Here is a 27,881-nt window from a genome sequence, read left to right as displayed (position 1 = left end):
AATGCAAAGAAAACCAGCCTATTAAAAGTTCAGGGAAGAATCGTGCCATCAACCCCTGCCACAAGAGCTGAACTTCTCAAAACAGGCCCACAAGATCTAATTTTGAGGGAGCTAGTACTGTTGACTAGGACAAAGCTGACCAGCCAGGCTTAGCCCAAATATAGTAAATAGAAAAATGTTACTGCCCTGTGTATTCTGAGCAGTCAAGTGCCAATGTAAAAAAAACATAAGCCAGCTACTCCCTCTTTTGTATTCCACTTACTCAGCGTGCATCTACAGCATAGGTAGAGATTCATTGCAATAACAGGAATCTGCTGAATGCAGAATCAAAGACTGCCAGGATTCTTGTTGCTCACAGGCAACCTGCTTTAGAAAATTTCTGGGTCTATGCATTGGATTACAGAAGTACATTAATTACATCACAGAAGTTTTAAGGGCTCCCATTTGCAACTGTGTACGTGCAAACAAGAAAACAGCATTTGAGAGAGGCAAGACAAGGGTGATGGTAACAACTTGAAAAAGGATTTTCAAGTATCAATCATTACACACAGACTCGTAAGACTGGTGCACCCATCCTACTGTTCTTCACAACTTTCAAGATAGCTGGTAAAAGATGAAATTAGGTTTTTCATTCTAGTTTGACATTCAGGTGGATGGTTTGTCTTTTTACAAAGCAGCTGGGCTTTAAGTCATCCTACTTTTAAAATAATGAAAAATAAGTATTCTTCCTCAAGGGGCAGTTTCTAATACTCCAATTTTAGGAACAAAATTAACCTAGGGTACGGGTTAAATCTAGGCTTTTCAAATACCTGCATTGCACTGCTGTCATGAACAGAGACTTGGTTACCACCTCTCACTTCTGTCATCATTAGGACAGCAGGAGGAACCTTCAATTTACCAAGTAAATAAAACACTTAACTGTAATGAGGACAAGCACAAGAGCTGTACTTCTTAATGGCAAGCCTTTGGAACCCTTGGAACCCTATTATTTTTCCCTTTAGCTAGCAAAGGTAAGTGTTACCTTTTGTTGCACTACTTCGGATTTCTGAGTTTTATAGAGAGTTTTTAAAATGCAAAGATATCCCTTTTTAAAAGTCTTGTATAGATTCTAAATTATCAACAATGTAACTATAAATTAACATATATGTAGTAATTTTCTTCCCACTTAGTTTCAGCCATGCAGATACTTGAATACATCTGATTTAGTAAATCTTGTGATCCATTATAAGGTTTTCAGAATTACCATTCCATGCTATGGTATTCCCATCTCACACCTCCTAAAGAACAACTGATTAACATACCTTCAAAGACGTCAGTCATTTTGCAGATGTGAGCAAAGTTAGCTCCATTTGCCCACGTATATACAACATCCATTAGGTTAGGTCTGAAAGAATTTAAGTAATTTTCTTCATCAATTTCCAGTTTTGCTTCTGCTGATACCTTGGCAATTCTTTTTGCACACTCCTTTAAAATGAAATATTTTAAATTTATAATATGCTTAAACAGATTAAGTGTTCATCCAACAGAAAGGCTTGCATGTTATTAGGTACTACATATAGGATGAGGTTTCCTTTTTAGCGTGAAATAATTCAGAATCGGAAAGTAAACCACTGTTTACATTAGGTCTGCCTGCATGAACAACTTACAGTGTAGTAAGCAAGCTTATAAAAGTTTTTAAAGGCACGTTTGAAATTAGCAAAAAGATTTCTTGCAAGTAAGATAACCCATTATTACACACTGCAAAACCACATGCAGTGCCAGCCAAATTCACTGATGATGCAAAATCAAGTCTTCACCATGCACTTATAAGACTTTACTCATACACTTTACTCATGTTAACATTAGCCCTGAGCTCAGACAGATTTCTAAGGGAAAGATTACCTGCATTTGCCGAAGGGGTCCTGCCAACTGCTCTGTCAATTTTGGCATTTCACTGGACTGAAAAAGAAGACATTAAATAATCTCATGCACTCCCATACATTTGCTCTACTCCAAATTAAATGCAAAAATAGAAGTTCAGTGTGTGCTAGGGCCATCATGAATTATTCCAATGCCTTCTCAAACCTGTTATCAAACACTAAAATTAACTGAATTCCCCAAGTACGTGTTCCTCAAGCTAAATCAGAAAATGAAACCTTCCCGTACAGTATGCCAACAGTATGAAAAAAAAGCACCTGCTTTCTGAATACTTCCAAAATTCCCCGTTTAGCTGTTCCATAGTTTTGAACTGCCAAAATGCTGATCATGTACTACTTTAAATGTTACGAGTTTTCCTTTAAGAATAGAAAAAGCAAATCATTTTAACAACTTAAACATCAGCGTTATGTACAAAAGTATGGCTATTCAAATACAGCAACATTTTTATGTCCTACCTGTTTAGCCCTGAGTACTATTGTCAAGTGAACCACAATATTCTAATAATGGCTTACCTTGGCATACCTTCTAATAAAAGTAATTAATTAGCATCTGCTGCTAATGTGCTTGCTACACTTAGAATCAACCTGAGTGATACATCTTGCTAGCTATCTGCAGTAGTATTTTATATGGAAGTTTATTTTTTCTGTATTTTCTTGATGACACTAAACTTCTCTACAGTTTGTTGGTGGGAAAAAAAACAGCATCTGGTATTAAATGCCCATATTTTTGCTTTCAATAACATATGGTCTTTTTTTAACAGCTCTTTTGGCATCAGTTCCTTGTGGTACTGCCATTTCCAATAATAGGTCAAGGGTACTGTCCAAGTAACATAACATGGGCATGTCTCAGAATTGAAGACAACCTCACCCTGGAGTGTAGGAGCAGATAATGTTAAGCCTCTTTTTTGAAATAATAATTCTACATTTTAAATTACAAGGATGTGTGTATATATACATAAATACAAGCATGTATGCTGAGAATCTATTAATATTGCTTCATTGCATGAGGAGGAAACAGTTGTATATTCGTTACGATGACTGCAATTTTACAGAACCTTTGGCACGCCACTCATGAATAAAGATATTCTAGCACTGAAGCTGCAATGCTTTTGGTCAGTTCAATGGGAGTTCATGTCAAACACCTTAGGAAAGGATAAAAAATGTGCAATGGCTCATACTGTTATGGCCAATTTCTGGAACTGAATTATAAAAAATACTGTTGGTAGACAGGAATGTCTAGAATTCATGAATTAAAGATGTAACTCACATTCTCTTGAAATACAAAACAGCTTAGTAGTGCAGTTGCCTGTTCTGCAGATAAGTCATTGAAGAGACCATTGAACATCATTTCTGTCAGGAGTAGTTCATCAGCACTAAAATAAAGAGAAGGAAGCTTAGGGAAAAGACTTACTGAATTGCAATTTTAAAATTAAGTACTATTAATCTGTTTTGTGAAGCAACTGGATAGAGAACCAATAGCTTCTTCATTTTTTTAATGGGAACACCAAATACTAATATATTAGCTTTTTAAGGGGGATGCTAATAAGTAAAAGACTAAGACAGTATTTTGAAGAAACTAAAATCTGTTACTGAACTACAAAGAATCTCTCCTGATAGTTCATAAAAGTTAGTATTAAAAGTTGCTGTAGACACTTTTCATCAGACAGGACATCAAGAGATTGAGAAGTACCAGAGAGTGAGGCAATGTATGAAAAGGACTAAAATTGGTACTGCTGCTGCTCAAAAAAGATTCAACTGGATATTTCCAAGATACTGAAAAGAGGAACAAATGTACTTCAATTTTCTAGAATAAAGATTTAAATCATTAATTTTAAAAGGAAGTGCACGATGTGGATACAAAATCCAAACATGCTATTTGGATAGAACATCAAATTTTTTATAAGACTGCATCTTTATTTTTGGAGTTTATCAGACCAATGCATAGGACGGGAGGAAAAAAGTAAATTTTTTCTCTTACAAAGGGAAACGTAACTCATCATCAAGCAGTTCATGAAAGTCAGGAAGCTGATAAAATTCTGATTCAGCTTCCCCATTTGCTATCAAATTTTGCAGGAGAAAAGATTATTAGTTATCGAACAATTATAGGCAGTATCTTTCAAACTATCAGTAAGGCAAGGAGTACAGCAGTTACTGTAACTTTAAAAAATACACAATTTACCAAAATCTGAGTTACACTCTGAAGTATTAAAGTCTGATTCATGAGTTTCTGTGGAATATTGACAATATGTTTCAATATATACATACCTGCTAAATGTATTACAGTAAAATGCATCACTTCCATAGATTTGTTCCAACAGCCCTATGGAAGCTATTAAGTTGTATTCCAAACTTGTCAGTAACTTGGTAATTGCTGACAATCACCATTACGCCCTTGTTTGTGAGTGACTCTGTACTAAGAGTCCTGGGAAATGGAACCATAGAAACTGAGACTATCCTATCCTGTAAAGTACAGTATTAAATGAAAACGCACACTATTGCCTAAGCTATGTAAAAAAATAACCATTGTTTTAGCATTTTCATGTCCATGTTTCAGTTTTAAAATCTATTGCATTTTGTCCTTATGTTGCTATCTTTACTGCTTCAATAGTATATTCCTTTTATGACACAGATCTCTGAAGAATCCTTCTTCTAATGGTCTCAAAACTTTAAAATACAAACGTGATATACTAATTTCAGCAAGGACACTGAAGTGTGTATTCATGACAACAATCACTTTGCATATAAACCAATTACCTGCTGATTTCACAAGCAACTCGTCCTTTCATCTCAATAACATCTGAAGATGTGGCAAACCCCAGTCTTCGCAAAACACGCTTGCGGCATTTGAGTTCATCCATTTGTAACACAGTTCTGGCTTTTTTGAGTTCTCGCTTTGCTGCTTTAATGTCCATAGCAATCTGGAGGGTCAGAAGGAGAGAAATTACATGTTGCTGGTTTAACAGATGCAACTGTTTCAGAGATGTTGTTTCATTTACATAAAGGGCTCAAAATGACAGTATATGGAGATACTAGTTGACACAGACTCATCTAACTCTACTAAAAGGAAGGTTTAAAACAAAAACGAACAAACAAAAAAATCAGCTCCATTTACCATAGGAAACTCTGGAAAGTCTGCGAAGTTAAGGTCTTTACCCAGAGTGCGGAAAAAACCTCAACGAGCGCACACCAAAAAACCAACGAAATCTTTAGTTGAGAAATGAGCACTCATCTTCTAAGACCTGTACTAAGTCTCAGCTAACCAACTATTCAATCAAATGTAACCCAAAGGCACTATTTCCTCCTGTTACAGCTTCTCCAGTGTCTCGTAGTTTATCACAGTCACTGCCAACATCTTGACAGCAGGGTGTACCAGACACCCTCGCAGAAGTCTGCTTCGTCCATCAGGTCTTACCACATACAGCTTTGTGCTGCCCACACCAGAACTACATCACTTCTGTGAAACAACTCCTGAATAACCTGTTTTCTGAAGCAGCAGAGAAACACAAGTGCTGGTTTTGTGCGCAATCAGTTTCAGTCTAGCAGGGTATGACTCTGTACAAAATAATTATCTTCAAAGATGCTCTCCATAGAGCGCAAGAGCTCTCGATCCCCACGTGTAAGAAATCAGGAAAGGAAGGCAAGAGGCTGGCATGACTGAGTGGAGACCTGCTGATCAAACTAAAGGGCAAGATGGAAATGTGCAAGCAGTGGAAGCAGGGACAGGTATCCTGGGATGAGTACAGGGATGATGCCTGGTTGCGCAGGGATGTGGTCAGGAAGGCCAAGGCGCAGCTGGAGCTGAACCCATCATGGGAAGCGAAGAATAATAAGAATGGCTTCTACAGGTATGTCAGCCAGAAAACGAAGGTCAACGAAAGCGTACCCCCCTTGATGAGCAAGACTGGCAAACTGGTAACAACCGATGAGGAGAAGGCTGAGGTACTCAACGACTTCTTTGCCTCCGTCTTCATTGGCAGTCTTCACTTCTCTCCCCGCATCTGTTGAGGGGATGGATTGCAAGATGGGGACTGGGGGAGCAAAGTACCTCCCACTGTAAGAAAAGATCAGGTTCGGGGCCACCTGAGGAACCTGAACGTCCACAAGTCTACGGCACCTGATGAGATGCATCCCGGAGTCCTGAGGGAATTGGCTGATATAGTTGCCAAGCCACTCTCCATGCTATTTGAAAAGTCCTGGCAGTCCAGTTAAGACCCTGGTGGCTGGAAAATGGGAAACAATGCACCCCTTTTTAAAAGGGTAGAAAGGAGAACCTTGAGAACTACCGACCTGTCATCCTCACCTCTGTGCCTGAGAAAATCATGGAGCAGATCCTCCTAGAAGCTATGCTAAGGCACATGGAGGGCAAGGAGGTGATGCAAGACAGGCAGCATGGCTTCACCAAGGGTAAGTTCTGCCTGACCAACCTAGTGGCCTTCTATGATGGAGTGACCACATCAGTGGACAAGGGAAGTGCTATGGATGTTGTCTCTCTGGACTTCTGTAAGGTCTTTGACACGGTCCCCCCCAACATCCTTCTCTCTACATCAGAGAGAGATGGATTTGATGAGTGGACTGATAGGTGCAGGAGAAATCGGTTGGATGGTCGCATCCAGACAGCAGTGGTCAATGGCTCAAACATCCAGATGGAGACTGGTGACGAGTGGTGTCCCTCAGGGGTCTGTGTTAGGACCAGTATTCTTTGATATCTTCATCAGTGACATAGACAGAGGGATCAAGTGCACCCTCAGCAAGTTTGCAGAGGACACCAAGCAGACTGGTGTGGTTGACTCGCCTGAGGGACGGGATGCCATCCAGAGGGACCTGGACAAGCTCAAGAAATGGGTCCATGTGAACCTCATGAGGTTCAACAAGGTCAAGGGCAGGGTCTTGCGCCTGAGTCAAGGCAACGCCCAGTATCAATACAGGCTGGGGGATGAAGGGATGGAGGGACAGAGCAGCCCTGCCAAGAATGACTTGGGGGTACTGGTGGATGAAAAGCTGCACGAGCCAGCAATGTGTGCTCATAGCCCAGAAGGCCAACTGTATCCTGGGCTGGATCAAAAGAAGCGTGGCCAGCAGAGGGAGGTGATTCTCCCAGTCTACTCCACTCCAGTGAGACCCCCACCTGCAGTCTTGTGTCCAGCTCTGGAGCCCATGGACCTGCTGGAGCAGGTCCAGAGGAAAATCACCAAAATGATCAGAGGGATGGAACACCTCTCCTTATGAGGACAGGCTGAGAGAACTGGGGTTGTTTCGCATGGAGAAGAGGAGGCTCCAGGGAGACCTTCTTGCAGCCTTCCAGTACTTAAAGGGGGACAATAAGAAGGATGGGGACAGACTTTTTAGCAGAGCCTCTTGCAATAGGAAAAGGGGTAATGGCTTTAAACTGAAAGAAGATAGATACAGACTAGATGTAAGGAAGAAATTTTTCACACTGAGGGTGGTGAAACACTGGCACAGGTTGCCCAGAGAGGTGGTTGATGCCCCAACACCAGAAACCTTCCAGGTCAGACTGGACAGGGTTCTGAGCAACCTGATCTAGTTGAAGATGTCCCTGCTTACTGCAGGGGTGTTGGACTAGGTGACCTTTCATGGTTCCTTACAACCCAAACTTTCTGTGATTCTATGAAATAAGTGTATTGCTTGAGGCTGGGAGTCAGCTCAGGAAGCTGATTTGTATGGTATACTCCCCAAACTAATAAGACCCACCTATTCAGCTTGGCTCTGCACATGCATATTAAAAATTATCAGTTTCAATTACCTGTGAAGACTTTACCTACACTATATTGTGCTATGCCTATTCAGTGAAAAAGACTCTAATGGTATCTCTGTAAACCTCTACGCCCTGATGGCTTTTTATGAAGTTTTCTTTTCAGGTGTACATCCCATCTGTATCAATCAAGGGCATACCACTGACTGAGCCAGTTTGTTAAAGAGATTCAATAATTTTACTCTATTTAAAAAGGATTATTTGGACTTATTAATTTAAAAAGGGGTTTTTTTGGCTCATTAATTTAAAAAGTATTATTTGGGCTTTGCAAATAAAAAGAAAAGCAAATAAGGAGGGAACTATTAATACTATCTCTCTTTTCAGCTACATATAGATGCAGTGTTCTGGTTTGTATTTTTACCTGTGCTTTTTTTTCACAAAGTTTGTATACAGTTTCCAAGTTGGGATCATTGTGAAGAGGATGTGAATACATCCTATGCTCAAATGCCTCTACTTTTTGGATTACTTTTTTCAGTCCTTGATCTTTGATGCCCATGTCATCAATGGGGTCTAGTAATGGTACTCCATCTGGAAATCGCTTCTGTACTTCCTAGAAGAAAAAAAAAAAAAAAAATTTGGCAAGGTAAGTACCAGTAAAATAAACTATACTTTTACAAACCAGCTGGCACAACTATACAGAAGGCAGTAGTCTAAGTTTGTTATGTGATGTTTCAGCAGTTTTAAAAATCAGTTTAAAATGACTGTTGACATAGAGAAATGACATACATCGTGATTTCCAACCCCTTTTAAGAATAAGGCTGAAGATGTGACACAAGCTTTAGACAAGTATCTTTAGAACAAGTTGTCCTGGGTTCAGGAGTACCTCATTAATCAGAGCAGTGAGCTGATACAGCCTAGTGGAACTTACTTGTATAGATTTTAACACACTTTGCCTGTTGTCAATAGGCCTCAAGTCTTTCGGTATGTAAAGTCGAACACTGCTGATAGCTGAGAGAAGATGTACCAAAACAGGAACAACCTATCAAAGAGAGTGCATTAACTGATAAATCAGTAGAAAATATATTTATTATTACTGTTCCGTAGCAAAACTTTACAAAGGAAAAGGAAAACTGAGTACACAACGACACAGCAGTGGGTAAAGAAGTATCAGGAAGCAGGAAAATGTGGGTAATGAGATGAAGTATTAATAAAGAAGAAAAGTAAGTTTGTCCAAATGGGAAGATTCTGTATTCAGTTAAATCTGGAGAGAGGCTACAAGTGGGGAAAAAAAAAAAAAAATCAGTTTTTCTATTACCTTGCCTCTTATCTACTGGAGTACCTCTTATGATCCAAATCAGGAAAATTATTGTCATATGTTTAACTAGGAATGCTAACAATAGAAATATGTGTTTTCTGATTTGATATTCTCTAAGTATCAAAATCATAGAGACACCATGAAGAATCAATACTGTATCTCAAGCTTTAAATAGACTTCTGAAAAAAACATGTGGACAAATTAACAACTGTTTCTGATCTGAAAATTATAATTGTTTGTCTTGATATATGGTCTCAAATTGAAAATTTTAAATAATGCAAATGCTTTCACTAAAACTTTCAATTTAATTTTAGAATGAGAGAGGATCACAAAGATGAAGGGATCTGAAAAAGAGAAAGAAATTAAAAAAAAAATTCTGTTTCCAGAGACAGAAGACAGCCTATACTTGTTTATCTGCAGATTTTATCACATACATGGTCATTTTCATAACTTTGTTACATTACTGCTGTTATATTCCAAATCAGTAGGTGAAAGACAACACAATAGTAAGTTTCAAAGCACTCCGTATATGGTAACAAATTCACACAAGTGTTTTGTTCACACTTGGAAGTTTCCTATTCAGTGAAATCAGCAACTGTTTAAGAAAGCAGACTCAGATGCACAGCTCCTTTCTCTTCCTTAATGCATCAATCCTTCTTTTATTACAGTTGGCAAATTCTTTCAAAATAGAATCTTTGAGAACACTTATAAGAAATTAATTGAGAATAAACATCTGCAACAAACCTGCATCTCCCCTTTCTCATCAGGTCTGGCTGGCTTTGCAGCCTCAGTAGCAGAATTTTTCAAACTCTCTTTGCTGCAGTGCAGTAGCACTTCAACTACATATAATGGGTCCAATTCACCAGAATTTGGCTGTGGAGGGCACACAAAAAACAGGTCCATAGCAGTTATTTTAAAATATCAGCAAGAAAGGAAGGAAAAAGCATGATTTTATTCAGTATTCAAGGTATGAAATGAGCTACTGCTTTTCACAGAGTATTAGCTCAGTGATGCAGTACATTCTAAAAACTACTGAATTGGTATTGATTGAAAGACCCCTCACACAGAAAGAGACACTTGAAAAAATTACCCCTTCCCCATCCTCCCTTGCCAGTGTAGCCTAAAGTCTGCTTGCAGCTTAGATGCTCCTGCCTTCTACACACAGCTCTTTCAATGTAAGCCAACATCTTTTGTAACTGTAATGCAAAATATTTGCATCATGCGAGTAGTATTGAACTTTGCCTTTTTTTAAAAAAAGACATAAAATATGGGGGATCTCTTTCATTTGCAGGTTTGCAAGTTCAAGCTTTTCCCCACAATAAAGACCACAGAAAAATCTTTGAGGCATAACAGCTTGTATCTGCAGCAAACAGGAAGCTGCATCTTGCAGGCCACATCTTTATACACCCCAAACTGCACACGTAACATCTGACATTCTTTTAGAGAACACAAACATGCAGATACGGTGGATAAAGACTATTGTTCACAAAGCCATAATCGTTATTATATCCTGTTTTAAAAAAAATCACCTGATGATAGTTATTTGACTGGATCAATATGCACTAAGGTTGCTCAAATATGCTCCTACTATAAGTAAATACTTTTCTGACTTTGAACAGAGCTACGTTATAGGCCTAACACTGAAGACAGACATAATCCTTTAAAATGCTATGTGCAAGCTTCCAAATGCAAGACAGTGAGAAAGAGAGAACAGTCTTTTCAAAATCCCATGTTAACTCAGTTCAGTTTTACTGGGCGATATTTTTCATTACAAATCTACAACGTACTATTTTCTTTCACTGTATGCAAAGCAGGGTGGAGCCAGGTAGCATTTCTAAAAGATTCTCAGAAGTACTATGAGAAACTGCCATAGTGAACTAAACAGAAAAACAGTTGTCCTGTTCAACAAGATACGTAGTTTCTTCAAGAAATGCAATTACTTGCTGGAGAAGAAACTACTCTGAATTTTCTATCATACATTTGCAGAAAGCACTCACAGCAACGTACAAGACCCATACCACTGCCGTTCTTTGAATTGGAATTTTAAAATATTATGGACATATATCAAATCAGTATCCAGCCAAAGCCAGGGAAAGCATCATGCTGAATTGAACAAAGAAGAGACTAAACTCATAGTTGCACATATATGCTACAGATGATACTAGAAGTGGAGATATCTAGAAAATTATGAGAGGAAAAAAATGTTTCTATCAGTAACTGTATTGTAAACCTATTATAAAGCAGCAGTATAAATATCATTAATATTCGCTGCTAATATTACTCTCCATAAGTTTATGTGTAACAATGGCTTTTAGGCAACGCTGACCAGATGTGACTTAGCCTAGAACTGCTTTTTGAGTGCAGTTTTTCAAAAACCCATTTCCTTCAGTGGGTTTCCTACAACATTTTAGGTACTAAACTCTTGAACAGGAACAGCCATGTTTTTATATGCAAGAGGCTAGAACACGTTGTAAAAATTTGTTAGTCACAGACATCTCTGTCATATCAAGTTTGAATGACCCTTTGATTCACGCCGCATCAATTCCCTCTTTAGCAGAATATTGCATGATTGTGTGTATTCCAAGGATTTCAGATTTGCCCTGAAACAGCTATTACTTCATATGCCTCAGAACAAAACAAGGTAAGACAGCTGATCATATCTGCAAATCAAGAAATATGGCAGAGAGAACAAATTCAAATTCCCAGATTAGTATCATCAGACAGACTGAAAATTCAATGACCATGACACACCACTAAAAATGATGTTTATGTAGTAAATACTATAAATAACTATGAACAGATAAATACGTACATTTAAGTTTAATATACAAGGATTATAATAATCTAAATAAGGAAGACCAAATTGCAGCATCTCAAATTTTTAGTATCAATAACTATTCACAGAAAAAAATTTCATGCCTAGAATCAGAGGTAAGATTACAATATGGACTATAAACAGCACAACAATAAAACCAGCATATTGCTGGCATAAGCTAGTGGAAATAAAATTTCTTATTCAAAAATATTTGTTTTTTTAATGAATTCCAAAGCAAATAGTTACTTTGCTGCCTACTATACTGTGTAGCATGTAGCAAGGACCAGTGCTTGAAATAAATTCTTCTGTCTACTGTAATTCAGGATAAAGTGCTATTTGCATTCACAATTTTGTGGAACACTGTCTCGTTGAAATTATGCTGGAAAAACTTCTAAATATAATTAACAATGAACATAACTGACAATGACTCATGCTTTTGCTTTCACATCACAATGTATAAAGAGAATTACCCAGTAATTCTAATAACCCTAAATGTAAACCCAAACTCAGTAATTTGCAACCCTAAATGTCAATCTTAATTACATACATTCCTCACTAGCAAAAGGGCTTCATTAGAACCTATGATACAGTGAAGAAAAATTTGCAACTAAAGAAAAAACTAGTAATATAGACTTAATTCAATATCATTTCTAAAAGCAAGTCCAAAGAACTGTCACTGCTTAGAAGCACATGAAGGTTTAAAGACATGGCATAACAGTGATCTATTTCCAATGCTAAGGAAGTTACACTAAACAGTAACAGGAAAATGCATCTGTATCCCAGGGCAAAAAATGCATTGAATAGACACTTTGAAATGGGTAAATAACAGCTTCCTCAAGTCACTTGTTCTGCTTCTGCTCATAGAAATAGTCCTTCCATACTGACTTTAAAAGTTACATAGATTTAAGTTGTTCCATAATTTTCAGCACCTATTGTCATTCTTTCCATAGAACTGAGAAGGAAAAATTCAACCCAGCTGTTAGAATGATTTAATGAAAAAAGTGCTGCTGGAGCCAGAGCCATCTCCTGCAGAACAGACCATAATTTCAAAACTAATGTTTAAATGTAAAAGCTTTATACAACAGTGAGAAAGGCCACATAGGGAAGGCAAATATGTATGTGGATAAAATATGACACAGATAGAAGAAATGCCTCCAGTGACCCAGCAGTTGGCAATTTTATTGCTCATGTGGCTCTATGAAAAAAGCCGTCTAGAAGCAAAAGTTTAAGCAATGGCAGTAGCAGTCCAGTTTTTCAACTTAAAAAAGAAAGAAATGTAATTTTCAAAAGGAAGACAGAAAACCAGAACAAAATCTCTTTTAATAAGTTCTTTACACACACATTTTTCTCATTTCCTCTTTAATGAATATATATTAGAGAAGCACCAAAAGGTACCACAGTGTACAGGGGCCACCAGAACTTGACAAAGACAACTTCTCATTTAGACCTAGTAATTAATGCCAATGCTCTCCTGCCAAAATTACAGCAAAAATGCTACCACAGAAAAATACGCTTTAAACTTAGGTTTTAATTTAGCCAGCAGAGCAGCCTGTCAAAACATTTCTGAAAGGGAGACCAAAACATCATCTCTGAGGTTATGCGGAGACCAAGTATAAAAATGGGTTTTGGGAAGGAAAAACAAATCTTAGCTTCTGTTGCCCTCTGTATTCACTGCCCTCTGTATTTTCTTCCACATTTCCCCTAATCCATTCCTATTGTTTTGCTTTCTTTGTATTTTAACTTCCCAGCTCTCAACTCTACAGCAATTCTCAGAGGACAAGCGATCCCATGTCTCACGCACTAGCTAAGGACTCAAGACACAATTCCCTAATTTAAGATAACCTTCTATGTAGAGCCAAATGTCAGTCTCCCTACACTCTCAACCCTCACTGACAGCTTCCACAGATTTTCTGAGAGTAGATAACATAGTACCTTTCCCATGAATGGCTTAGTGTAAGCACTGTTGGGGATGTCTCAGAAACAAACTAGTTTGAAACGTTTGTAGTGTCAAGTGCTCTTTTGAACTACTTATCCCAGACACGAGCAAGCATTTCCTCCACCAATATGCCAAAAGTTAAAATAAATGAACACAGGACTTAGGGTTTGTCACACCTTCCACAGTTTTTTTTCTTTTTACTTTCACTTCAGGAAGACCTAAGTGTTTTGTAAGTTTGGGATGATAGGACAATTTTTTTGCCTTTGGAAACTACAAAGAATATAAAAAAATTTATCTTATTTTCAGAAAAATCAGTGAGGTACATTTTTCTAACGGAGAGAATGTATATTTTACCTTAACATTCGATTTCTTAGAGAAATTAACAACCACTCCCCATCCAAAGTCATCACCTTCGTTCTTCACCTGAAAATATTACAAGATGTTATAACATAACCCACGTATAATCACATCCTAGCAAGTCTATCTTTTTGTATTTCTAGTATTTATGTGGAGCAGCCATGGACTATTACTCATAATGAAAACAGTACTTCTTTTAATTCATTGTTGAATGTTTAACAAAGAAACATAACGAAGTCAAAACTGTCGCTTAGTGCACTTAGTGCACTTTCATGGTGGTAAACTGGCAGACACAAGCAAACCCGGCAAAATTCACAGATAGGTAGAGATCTGAAATAAAAACAAAACAAAAGAAAAATCAAATTACCTTTACCAGTCTTCCTGGCTGTAGAAAAGGCAAGCAATACTTTGGTTTGTGAACATATTCTTCAATCTCTTTACCCAGTTTTGCAAGCTGCTGTCGGATTTTGTAGTATATGACCACATTTTCTTCATTGGGAATTGCTATTTTGTTGTACTGTCCTTCCAAATTATTCACTCCTATTATAAAAAGTAGGATCGCATAGAAATTAATGAGAAATTAAATGAAAGCATGAAATTTACAGATTTAGAAATCAGTCTCACTTTCAGATTTACATAACTAGTATTTTGTCACCATTTTTGGCATAAATTTTCTATTCACATTAGTCCATTCTGTGAAAAGCTAGAAATCCATAAATGTGTCCATTGAACTTTATTTACAGGAAATTAAACATTAATACTAAAAATTAATTTTAAAAAATTGAGAGGGCTATACCTAGAATAGGAGGGTATTCACTGCCTACCAGCGCTCTTCTACCTCCTCCTACAAAAGTAAGATTACTCAAAGACATCTTCGAACATGATGACTTCCAACAAGAGTGAAGTTGATAGAAGATGTTCTTCCTAACCTGTTTTAGGCTCTGATTTCATCAGCTGGGAATCAGTATTATTTTCTTCTTCCAATATTTTTAGACTTTATTTAGGCAAATCAGTTTTTATTATAAGCAACATGTTTCATTCTCTCACACTGATAATACCACTAGTAAACATAAGCAAAGCACACATTAAAAGATCTCTCTTTCCTCTCTGCCAACTCGCCCTCTTGCATGCTATTTGAATGCATATGGATGATTCAGAAATCCCACTTCACTGAGAATTGAGAGACAGCTCAGGGAAGTGCTCCCTATTTTTAGCTGCCAACTTTTTAAAGAAAAAAAGCTAGTAATCCATACCTATGGCACCATTTCCTCCTTGATCTAAACAACTATTTCTCTCCTTTGTGTTTTTAATTGCAGCTGAAGTGATTACAAAATTCTAATGCTCAGTATGATGCCTAAACAAAAAATGTCCAAGATACATGAAAAACATTCTCAATCTTCATTTCTCTATTAAAATAGCAATGCTGGAATGCCAGAATGAAGATCTAGGCATGCCAATTGGAACAGGGAGGTTCTTAGGAAATACATACTATATTTGACTACTTACTGTCTTAAGTACTCCATCTGCAAACTAACAGAAACTCTGCAAAGGGAACTGAACACCCCCCTGCACATCTATCAGAGCTACACACACACACAATCTCTCTTAATATTGAATTTATAAATGAACAGATAAACCGCTCACTCATCAGTGGCAAAGGAAATAGTTACCTTTTGTGTTCTTAAGATTCTCCTGGGTTAAGTTTTCAAAGAGGCCTGACTTTCAAACACTGCCTGAGATCTTTGGAAACTGACTTTGGCTCATGAAAACCCACTATTTAAAGATCATGGCTCAAAATTTATTACTCAGTGGAGTGCAAATAATATCTCAATCCTCTCTGAATTTTCCTTTGTATTTTAATTAAACTTTTTTTCTTATACAACTCTGAATGCAGTGTGCCTGAGTTCTTTTTAGAGATTGTAATGAGATATTAAAATTATGTTTCTTTTAGCTAAGTTCTGCATAGCAAAAAGGAATAAGACTTTTCTTCTCTGCACCTCTAGCAAGCTGCAGGCATTTTAAATTGTTTTTCCTTCTTCCTGTCCTACAGTTTAGCAATGTGACAACCATTCTTGTCTGACTCAGAGAGGAAAGCTCTCTTCATAGATCGACAGTGCATATCAATATAGGTCCTAAGAACAAGAGGAAATTACTGTTCCTTAAACTGTAACATAACAGCAAATGGTATAGTGGCAACCGTTGGCAGGGAAGACAAGAACTGCACAGGTATAAACTCTTATAAGCATAATGAAGTGTAACTACCCAATCTCGCAGTGCAGCATCTTTTACACTGACTCTTGTGAGTACAACATGCAGTAATACTTACTTTCTACTATTTCCGGAATAGTTCTGTAATGTTGGAACTGATAGAAGGATTTTTCTAACATGTATTCAGGGTTAATCTCCTCTACTCGAAGCAAGTTCAATACCATGTTGTACGTCAGGTGAAATGCACTGTTCAAAGGATCAGCTGAACCCTGAAAAAGATCCAGGAACACTATCCAGTTAAAAAAATATTAATTGCAGCATGTAAGAACATATCAAATCATGATGCAGTGTTCAAAAACAGGTAGCCTACAACTTCTTTAACTTAAGTAATAAAGTCTCATTATAAAACTAATTTACTTTGCAGGTTGCCCAAGAGAGGTTGTGGACTGTCCACTTGTGGAGATACACAAAAGCTGTCTGGACATGGTCCGGGGCAGCCTGCTCTAGATGACCTGCTTGAGCAGGGGGCTTGAACAAGATGATCTACAGAGGTCCCTTACAACCTCAACCATTCTGTGATTCCATGTGGGATTCTGTGAAGTTTGACTTTTTTACAAGGTAGTATTTACAGGTATTTTGAATAACCTAGAAAGAAAGGATGCTGGAAAAGTACGGTAGGGAAATATCACATCACTACTTTCTTTCCCCATTCTTATTTTCTAAGAACATCTACTACTGTCCTCTGTCAAAAAAGGGTACCAGACCAGGTAGATGCACCTTTAGCCTGATTCACCATGGCTGTTATTATGTTCTCAACTAAGAGGAAGACCTCATTATCATAAGAAGATCAAACCTTTAAACATACATTAAAACAACCAGCTATTCAGAGAACACACACACAGTTAAACAGTGTCCAAGGAAGATCTAGAAGACATCAACACTACACTCTCTCCAAGACAAGGGCAAACTGGAGAAACTGTCTCATCAGCACAGAAGGCCATCCTGATAAACAAAGTAAAAAGTCACAGTCAGATGACAGAGACCCAAACCTTCTGAAGTGTGAAATTACAAAACTGCAGTGCATAATCTTTCATCTAAAGTAGCACTGGTATCCAAGGAACAGATGCCTGACAGTTTTTCAGAAAGGATCCAAGGAGTTATGAAGCAGAAAACTACAAATTTTGTGCAACATAAGGAGTGGAAACCAGAAGCAACAGACAGCTGGACAGAATACAGCAGAACATCAGCATAAATACACTTTTTATAAAACCAAGTTAGATCTCACAAATCTTTCAGAGCTCTTTAAAGATATTAAAAGGTATGTGGATTATCATACCTCCTGGATTCCTGAAAAGCTTATAACAAGACACTCCCTACCCCCACTGAATTAATGTAATTAAGTCTTTAAGAGATTTAAAAAAAAAACCTCTTGAGAATTACTAAACAAAAACCAGTGTAATTTGGCATTTTTTCAAAACAAAATTTCCCAACGGAGACTCAAAGACGTCTGGACTTACAAGAAATCTAGAAAAGGCATAGATAGAAAAAAAGTAAGGTTTGCTAAAAATACTACTAGCTTACTGAAGACACCAGCGATACACAGAGCTGCATGATAAGGAATAAAATGGCAACTGAAATTTAATCTGAAAGTATATTGTAAGAAGATGAAGTGCAACACGTTGCACCAGTTTAGTATTTACTGCTCATTAAAGAGTGACCTACACATGAGAGAGAAGAGATTTACTAAACAAGTGTTCTCATAGCCTATGAGTAAATTCAGTTATGATTAAACATTTTAAGTTAATTAACAATTAAAATAGATAACAAGAAAATGAGGATGTTTCAAGACATATTTTTCATGCAACTATATGATTGCTGAAAGTTCAACATATTCTGTCATATCTCAGAGAGGGCTGACACTGGGTAACACACTCCTCTGCACTTTTAAGCTCAAGATTTGCTTTACCTAAAACCAGTTATACTGTATCTTCTTGCAACTTCTTTCTTTGCCTTCTGCTATACAGTAAGTTATCTAGCAGAGATAGTCTCTCATCATACAAAATTTAAAAAAGCATAGGCTATTAAAAAAGCAACTGATGATTAGTTTATATATACAAATGCTGAAATTCAGATGAAGTGCTCTCCTAGATCAAGCTAAGTCTAATGGATTTTAAGTGACATTACCATAATATATACATTTTTCTTTAAATTTTAAATATAGTTAGGAACGCTAATACGCATTGATGCACTGATGTCAGACTTAACAAGAGACAGTTTGAATCTAAGACTCCTTCTCATGTAGGAGATTTAAGGATATTGTAATCCCATTTGCTTTATGTGAGATATAGAGCCTTTATGAGGTTACCTTACAAATGCCAGGATCCTACTCACTACACAATTCTTTCACCCCAGAAAAACCCCCGCTTTTACAGAGAAGCCTTCAGCGTATGTTTATACTAAGAAAGTACCTACATAATACATGTAAAAAAAGTTTAAGATAAATCATATAGCCTAATGTTTTGCTTTCCATGGCCAGAGACTCATTCAGTCTTCCTAGCTTATTACATCTGTGAGTAGCTCATAAATACATATGTAGGTTTTCACCTCAAGTGATGCACCACAGAACAGAAATACCTCCTAAATTAGATCATGAAATATATATTTAAAATAACACTGTCAGTTCTGAAATTACCACAAACAGGTTTCTACTAACAGAAATGTGTCAATAAGTATGACATCAACAGCTGAGCTGCAGAGTGCAGAGGAAAGCTCAAGTTCCTACAGATGTCTCTGGTCTGATACATCAAAGATGAGAGAACTTCTGTTGCTGATGCTAACCAACGCATAACACAGGTTTTTCCTTAGACCTGATAAAGGGATTATGTACCCAAACTCTCGTCTATTTTTCTAAATATAGCAGTTATTCTAGGAAAGACAAATTACGACTCCCTAAAAAGCTTGCTTCTCTACAACAAGAGAATGCCATTTACAGAATGGCATTTACTAAGGAATGGCACAGCAATTATCCCAGCGTCAGCTAATGGTGGGTCAGATTCTTTCCTACAGCAACATCCACTGCAGTGGCCAGGCATCAGCTAAACCAGCTGGAATACACCCATCAGCTGGCTACAGCCACCAGCATGTCTACAGACTAGCGGAGACCTGGCAAAATGCTGCTGTGACTGCTCCCATCACACTATGAACCCCTCTTTCCATTTCTCACCATGTTACATAGCCATAAGGCATAACTTAAGCTGCGTGCTTGCATTATCAACTATTTGAAAGAATAAAATCGTGTCATATTCTCACTTAGATGCTACCATAAAGTGAAAAAACAGTGACCTTTATCCAACTATAATGTATGCACAGAACATCCCAAGAAAGATGAGGCAATTCCTGCAGATTCACTTTAAAGGCCTTTTTAAAATCAGCACAGTTCAACTGTGAAGGAGGAGTGATTTAAAAACAAACTAAAACCCCCATCTATTTCAAAGATTATATAAAGCAGACTTATTTGAAAGGCAGCATTTGAGCCAGTTGCTGATGTGGCAATTTTTGTTTTAAAAACATGATCAGCCTTTTACGATTTGAAAATAAGACCATTCTATTAAGACAAAGCAGTTAAAATACGAATCCTGTTTTGTCAAAAACTATGAATTGTTTCTGTTCCTTCATCTCATAAACATATCTTTCTCCAAGTTTCAGAAATTCCTGTCTTTTCAATGTTGTTCTCTAGGCAACACTACATTCAAAATCAAAAGTTCTGAGAGCTTTTTTTTTCTGGAACTGTTACTTCTCCAAATTAAATATAGCTATAGTAGTTTTACTGTATTACACCTTCAGCACAGCCAGTGAAATCTGCGGTGTGCATTAGCCTCTATTGACTACCCCAGGCTATCAACAGACTCGCATCTAACAGGCAGCAATCACCTGGATGCCCCTGCTTCATTTACCTAGCAGCAACATATGGATTTTGCAGCTGCATTAGGAAACCTTATAGCAAAATACAGTTCTTCTTAATACTAAATACACACTAACACAAGTAGAGAATCAGCCTTCTTCTGGCAAATTATAAAGATTGGCATGATTACTGAAGAGCTCTTTAATGGTTACCTAAAGACACCTGTTGGATACATATGGTGGAGGGAAGGGAAAAAGAGGGGAGGGAAGATGGGATATACTACTGACAGGAAAATGGAAAAGGTGGGCCTTCCTTTCCTAATTTGCTCTCAAAGAGCCTACATAGTATAAAATGTTCAACTATCCTGGATTTTGCTTGCTGCTAAGATATAAGAGGAAAATCAGTTTAACTTAAATTTTCTCCATGATGGTTTGCTCCTCTTGCAATCCCTTTCTCTGCTCAAGCCCTGTGCCACCAGCTCCCAGGTCAATTACTTTTCTTTCTTACTTTCTAAAAATATTGTGAAGCATGTGCATGACATTTATCTTACCCCCTACCATAGTTCCTCCCATCACAATTCATCAGCCTTCTCTTTGACAAGCTAGGGTACACAATCAGCTACCTCAAGTTCTTTCAGTCCCTGAGGAAGCCTCTCCCTTGTCTCCAGAGAAAAAGTTCCATTAGAAGAAATAACCACTCATGCAGAAGACTGGGCAAAAGCCTAACTGATAGAGAGCTGCAACAAAAGTTGATGAGAAAGACTGCCTTTAAACAGGTATCAAGAAGTCACTTTCAAACACATGCTGTGTCCATGACTTTATTGTTGTTGTTGAACCACCATCCCCATTCTCCAGCCTCCTTTCTGAAAGTAATCTTCCTCTTCAGCCCTTGAAAGAGGGCAATCCCCCCCCTCCAAATCTTCAACAGACAGTAGCAACAGACTTATTTCTGAATATTTTTTAAAACACAGAACAATTTTGCAAGCTTTTCAATCCCTCTGGATGAGAATTTCCTGGATACATGAAAACAGCCTGAATATATCAACTGAAGTTTTCAGAAATTAATGACCTACTTTATGCACTTGCAACCACTTTACTTCTTGAGAAATACTAAGCCAATTTACTAGTAGCACCCTTCCAAGTTTTCCAAGATCTGGGTTGCAAAAGAATGACTGGTTTAAGCTGATAATGTTAAAAGTCAAGAACATGACCGTAAACAATTCACTACAGAAATAACTTAGAACTATCTGAAAATTACAGCTGCTATACACCGTGCCCTGCTTAACTGCCAACAATTTCAGAAGAGAGTCTCTTCTTAACGCGATCAAATCATCCAACAGGGCATTCAGCATTTAATAGTTCTATCATTTCTTGCCCACTTAAACTAGAAAGATACAAAGATTGGGGAGGAGGAAGATTAGTGTCTGGAATTGATATTCACAGGGGTTTTTCACTTTTTTTAATTACTGTTAAGACTTGGAAGCCTTGTCTAACCAGAGATGTGAGAGCTGTCATTGCTGCACTGTGGCATGTAGTGTTGAGCAAGACGTACATTTGGTAAGGGTTACTCTCTCTGTTCTCTCTTGTAGTGGAAGAAAAAGATTTACATTTTCAAAACTGTTCCCATGCAGAGAGAGGAACAAACTTTGCACATAGCTTTCTTGCTCTCCAGCCTCTCAGGGAGAAAGTGTACAAAGCTTTCACAGGAAACATAAGATGGCAAATACTATCTGAAACTAAGTCACAGGGACATTACAAGCTAACAAAGATGAAAGAGGCAACTTGCAAAGCAACAATAAAGTATCTTTCATAATGACAGAAATCAGATACGTTGTAGGACCTACTTTGGTCCACTGATGGTTTCATTTGCTTATCAGTGTTTCCAGAAATAAGTTGAGTGAATGAGTTTCCAAAAATGAAACAAACACCCGTTTTACAAAAAGAGTAAAGAACAGAACACATTGATGATATTTAAAAGGTCTCTCAATTTTTTCATCACAAGGAGGAAATTAGTACGTTTAGCTTTCTGTGAGAGTTGCCATTAGGAATTTCTGTGAAAAACCTCATTAAATAAAAATGCAGGTGACTGCCTGATAGATGTGTAAGACACAGAAATACTTCTAGTGAAATATTAACAGCACACATTTTGTCCACATATCAACGATATAGTTACCACATGATTAATCAGTTCTCTCTCAGAAATATTAAAAAAGACCGCATAGTTGTACCAATAACAAGATTATCCTGAGCTACATTAGCATGACTGCAAAACCAATAAAAACACCTTCTGCAGGGTTATTTTTAACAGACAATGGTAAGCAGCTATTTTAAGCACAAATTTATTACCAATCTGGCTCACTACTTTGCCGCCAAAACAGTTGCACCAACAGAAACAGAAGCCACTGTGGGTGACAAAAAGTTGCTTTAGCAGGCTTTGCCAATGTAAATGGCTCAGGCTTGGGTTCCACAAATGTTACAGTTGTAGTAAGAGACTTGAAAGGAAAAAATGCATCTCGATCTCTCTAGCACGCAACTACCACCATCTGAAGTTAGTTTGGAATGACTGAACTTTTCAATCATCTATCCTAATACAGTAGCTCCTATCTTCGTAACTACCCTTAGTTTTACCTCACGCTGCTAACTCCAAGTTCTGTTCTTTCCCTAAGCCTTTTGTCTTCTTTCTGAACTGACCACAGAAATATATACAAAAAACCCCACACATTGTACCGAGGCACCCCAGTTTAACAAAACAATATTTAAACTCCTGAGCAATTATTTAAAACTACAAATATTTTACACAACACAAATACCATACTTCAAAATAACTTAAAAATTTAAAAATTGGCCCTCCCCAAACCAGGATCATACCATTGCTACATGAATTGCTCTGCACAGAACACAAATGGAGGGTGTAGGGAAAAGTAATTTAACATGTGTTCAACACCATACTGTGCAATGATTCTTTTGGATCTGAGCTGGTCTGGTAACACTATAATTGTATTTGTGTGATACATCTGAGAGAATAATTTTGCTCCTTCTAAGCTGGATGAAAACAAAGAGAGCTGAATCGGAAAAAAATAAATGGTATCTGTATCTGCACTCAGAAGCTAGCTGAGATCCTCAAAACTGATTGGTTTCAGATATGCTACCACAGGTATCAGGTCGGTGATGTGACAATTTACAATTTCAGTAAATATGCATGTTTTAACTTGCAGGAAATGTGTGCCCTAGGAAAGACTACATACTTCTACAAAAAGTTAACATAAAAATAAATCTAATAAAGGAACTTTGTCTTCTAGTGATCTCCTACTTACCTTTTTATTTTAAGCGTAAAAAGGCAAAGAAAAAATCTAGTTTAATCAGTCAAAATACATTTACATTTGTAGTGACACATTTACCAAAGTAAAAGAAAATTTTTCAAAAATCTGTCAGTTGAGGGGGAAACTGCTTTTCACAAGACTGACCTAATAGAACTTCAAGTAACTTGTGGTATTAACAAGCAGCAACAATTAATAAATAATACCAGTTAGCTTAGTCCTACTGGCTCTGGAAAAGCCTGAGGTGAAATTCAAGAGTGACTAACCATTTTACATGCCATCTGATCCATCCCACATTTTAGTTGCAAACATCAGGAAGAACTATTTGCTGTTCTCTTTTATCTGCTGGCTTGCAAAATTATCTACAAAACTGTGACCCTGTTCATGACAGCATTTGAGTATCTGTTTCCCCTAAAACAGCTAAATTCTCTCCATGATTTCACACTAAAATCTTGTTGACTTTCAGCAGATTTTGAATTAAGGTTAGAAGTTAAGTACCTTCCTGAATTGAAGCCTGTAAATTTTCTCGGTGCAAGCTTCATAACAAGAAAAATTCAGCAGTTTACAATAAAAATTCACATTAAAATTATTTCATCTTTATTTTGATAAAGTATCCAAATTCTTTGTTTCATTGAGATTCTCATCTCTGTAACAATTTTAGATTAGAAAGAACATTATACTGTCCTCAAACCACTGATACAATCTATTTCTTTAGATTTTGCCATGGCTTTTCCAACAAGTGCTAGTGCCAACTTCCAGCTGAAGTCTGCTTCTCTCCAAAACTAGGCTTTGGTAAATTTCTCAAATCCTGAGGCATTTTTTTTCCATACAAGTAAGCTTTAAGTCAAACCAAAGTACAATAGTATAATTAAGCTGGCATGTTAAGCTGATGTTTGCAGAGGGACTGAATGCTGATGGAAGACAGTCTCACTAGAAGGCTTCACCTGCTGACTTGTGCATAGTCCCAAACAACAAGACTAAATGGAAAACTATTACCTAATACTCACTCACACATTATGGAAAAATGAACTGAAATACCAGTTTGCTTGTCTAGAAATATCTTTAAAGCACTTGGGGAAAAGCAAATTGAAAATCTGCACAGAGTACAGTTTTAAAAGGGGTGGACAACCAGCAGTACTAAACGTTCTGTGGAGTCTTTATCATAAAAGTGAAGTAGTAACCCGTATCATCCCATACCTATTTCAATACAGCACGCCACATTTTGCGCAAGAAAACATTATTCATGGACATCGTATCAGGATATCCTCTCACCAAAGAAGGTTGTGCTGCAATTCTGCCAAACACTGCGCTAAACAACTGCTATGCTCTAGCCTGCATCTGACTGTACCTTGAGCTATCTGCTGGAAATAACATGGCAGAGAGGAAACAATCTGGGAGGTTCCTGGAGTGTGTGGAGGATAACTTCCTGACACAGCTGGTGAGCGAGCCCACCAGGGGAGGTGCCTTGTTTGACCTGCTGTTTACAAACAGAAGGACTGGTGAGAGATGTGGTGGTTGGAGGCCATCTTGGGCTTACCAACCATGACATGATAGAATTCTCGGTTGTGAGGGAAGTAAGGAGAGGGGTCAGCAAAACTGCTATCGTGCACTTCCGGAGGGCAGACTTTGGCCTGTTCAGGTCACTGGTTGAGAGAGTCCCTTGGGAGACAGTCTTGAAGGACAAAGGGATCCAGGAAGGCTGGACAGTCTTCAAGAAGGAGATCTTAAAGGCACAGGAGCAAACGGTCCCCATGTGACGTAAGAAGAGCTGGCAGGGAAGGCGACTGGCCTGGCTGAACAGGGAGATTTTGCTGGGACTCAAGGAAAAGAGGAGAGTTTATCACCTCTGGAAGAAGGGGCAGGCGACTCACGAAGAGTACAAGGATCTCGTTAGGTCAAGCAGGGACAAAATTAGAAAGGCAAAAGCCCAGCTAGAGCTCAGTCTGGCCACAGTTTTAAAGGATAATAAAAAAATACTTCTACAAATATATTAAAAACAAAAAGAGAGGCAAGGAGAATCTCCATCCCTTACTGGATATGGCGAAGAACATTGTCACCAAGGACAAGGACAAGGTTGAGGTACTTAATACCACCTTTGCCTCAGTCTTTAATAACCAGTCCAGGTATCCGCAGGGTATTCAGCCCCCTGAACTGGAAGATGGGGATGGAGAGCACAATAACCCGCCCATAATCCAGGAGGAAGCAGTTAAGGACCTGTTAAGCCACCCGGACACCCACAAGTCTATGGGGCCTGATGGGATCCACCCAAGAGTACTGAGAGAGATGGCGGAGGAGCTTGCCAAGCCACTCTCCATCATTTATCAGCAGTCGTGGTAAACAGGGGAGGTCCCAGATGACTGGAGGTTTGCCAGCATGACACTCATCTACAAGAAAGGCTGGAAGGAGGATCCTGGGAACTACAGGCCTGTCAGCCTGACCTCGGTACCAGGGAATATCATGGAGCGGTTTGTCTTGAGATTGCTCATAGGGCATGTGCAGAACAACCAAGGGATCAGGCCCAGCCAGCATGGCTTCATGAAAGGCAGGTCCTGCTTGACCAACCTCATCTACTTCTATGACCAGGTGACCCACCTAGTGGATGAGGGAAAGGCTGTGGATGTTGTCTACCTGGACTTTACTAAAGCCTTTGACACCACCTCCCACAGCATTCTCCTGGAGAAACTGGCAGCTCATGGCTTAGACAGGTTTACTCTTCGCTGGGTAAAAAACTGGCTGGATGGCCGAGCCCAGAGAGTTGTGGTGAACGGCGTTAAATCCGGCTGGCGGCCGGTCACAAGCGGTGTTCCCCAGGGCTCGGTTCTGGAGCGGGTCTTATTCAATACCTTTACTGATGATCTGGATGAGGGGACCGAGTATTCCCTCAGTAAGTTTGCAGATGACACCAAGGTGGGTGGGAGTGTTATCTGCTGGAGGGCAGGAGGGCTCTGCAGAGGAATCTGGACAGGCTGGAACGATGGGCCGAGGTCAACTGTATTAAGTTTAATAAGGCCAAGTGCCAGGTCCTGCACTTGGGTCACAACAACCCCATGCAACGCTACAGGCTTGGGAGGAGTGGTTGAAGAGCTGCTCAGAGGAAAAGGACCTGGGGGTGCTGGCTGACAGCTGGCTGAACATGAGCCAGCAGTGTGCCCAGGTGGCCAAGAAGGCCAACAGCATCCTGGTCTGTATCAGAAATCGTGTGGCCAGCAGGAGTAGGGAAGTGATCACACCCCTGTACTCGGCACTGGTGAGGCCGCACCTTGAATACTGTGTTCAGTGTTGGGTCCCTCACTACAAGAAGGACATTGAGTTGCTGGAGCATGTCCAAAGAAGGGCAACAAAGCTGGTGACGGGTCTAGAGCACAAGTCTTATGAGAAGCGGCTGAGGGAACTGGGGTTGTTTAGCCTGGAGAAGAGGAAGCTGAGGGGAGACCTTATCGCTCTCTACAACTCCCTGAAAGGGGCTTGTGACGATGAGGGTGTTGGTCTCTTCTCCCAAGTAACTAGTGACAGGACGAGAGGAAATGGCCTCAAGTTGCGCCAGGGGAGGTTTAGATTGGATATTGGGAAAAATTTCTTCACCGAGAGTGGTCAAGTATTGGAACAGGCTGCCCAGGGAGGTGGTGGAGTCACCATCTCTGGAAGTGTTCAACAACGTGTGGATGTGGCGCTTCAGGACATGGTTTAGGGGACATGGTGGCGCTGGATTAATGGTTGGACTTGATGTTGAAGGTCCTTTCCAACGTTAGTGATTCTGTGAAGGTTGTCAGCAGCTCCCTGTTCTTACCTTCTTCTGTGGCAGCCTTGCATGGCTAACAACCTCTGCTTCTTTACTTCAGACAGTGCTAAACAGTTTGCAAAAGGACCTCTGTTGATGCTCTACTCCCATGCTTCTTGCCTGATCATGCAGTAAAAATTCAGTACAGTTTGTAAGAGCAAAATGAAAACTCAATGTAACAGAATAAATCTTACCACTTGAAAAAAATCTCTATCCTCTGGAAGGGTTTTCTATGTGTCAGTCAAAGCAGATCATTTGAACAAAAAAACACTAACAATTTCAAGAGTATGATGTTAATGTATATGGGTATTTTAAATACAGTTTTGGACTGTCCTAAATTTACCTAACAACAAAAAAAAGCACCCAAAAACCCAACCACTCAAACAACAGAATCTATACTTTTACATTAGGTAATATTTTGAGTTTTACTATTTTTCAAGCCAGTTCAAGGTCATACACACCCATATTTATTTTAAAACACAGAAAGGCCAATAAAGGAGCAGACCCATGGCCTATCAGTCAACACCAGACAAGCCAAGAGAAGGAACAAGCAACCTCACAGTCAAAGATCAAGTGAACTACTTCTGCATAAAACAGTATTTCTTTCCTGGATATTAACCACTGCTTTT

The 27,881-nt window shown here is 38.6% G+C and overlaps 1 protein-coding gene across 1 annotated transcript in view; it reads right to left on the bottom strand.

Annotated features, from left to right (window-relative positions):
- MTREX (Mtr4 exosome RNA helicase) overlaps nt 1-27,881 on the bottom strand; it is a gene marked incomplete at its 3' end in the record, with an annotated part of 52,477 nt that overhangs the window by 3,444 nt on the left and 21,152 nt on the right. Inside the window, exons 16-25 of the mRNA XM_082013532.1 lie at nt 16,376-16,526; nt 14,417-14,589; nt 14,047-14,115; nt 9,686-9,814; nt 8,555-8,665; nt 8,048-8,236; nt 4,671-4,834; nt 3,184-3,289; nt 1,882-1,938; nt 1,302-1,464 (exon numbers count right to left, since the gene is read on the bottom strand). Of these exons, the coding sequence (XP_081869658.1) occupies nt 1,302-1,464; nt 1,882-1,938; nt 3,184-3,289; nt 4,671-4,834; nt 8,048-8,236; nt 8,555-8,665; nt 9,686-9,814; nt 14,047-14,115; nt 14,417-14,589; nt 16,376-16,526 (1,312 nt within the window). The remainder of the gene's footprint in view (nt 1-1,301; nt 1,465-1,881; nt 1,939-3,183; nt 3,290-4,670; nt 4,835-8,047; nt 8,237-8,554; nt 8,666-9,685; nt 9,815-14,046; nt 14,116-14,416; nt 14,590-16,375; nt 16,527-27,881) is intronic.

This window comes from Phaethon aethereus (genome assembly GCF_964289735.1).
Source record: "Phaethon aethereus genome assembly, chromosome: Z".
Classification (NCBI taxonomy): domain Eukaryota; kingdom Metazoa; phylum Chordata; class Aves; order Phaethontiformes; family Phaethontidae; genus Phaethon; species Phaethon aethereus.
Note: the sequence above shows the minus strand (reverse complement) of the source record. Positions and strands in the feature narration are given on the sequence as shown.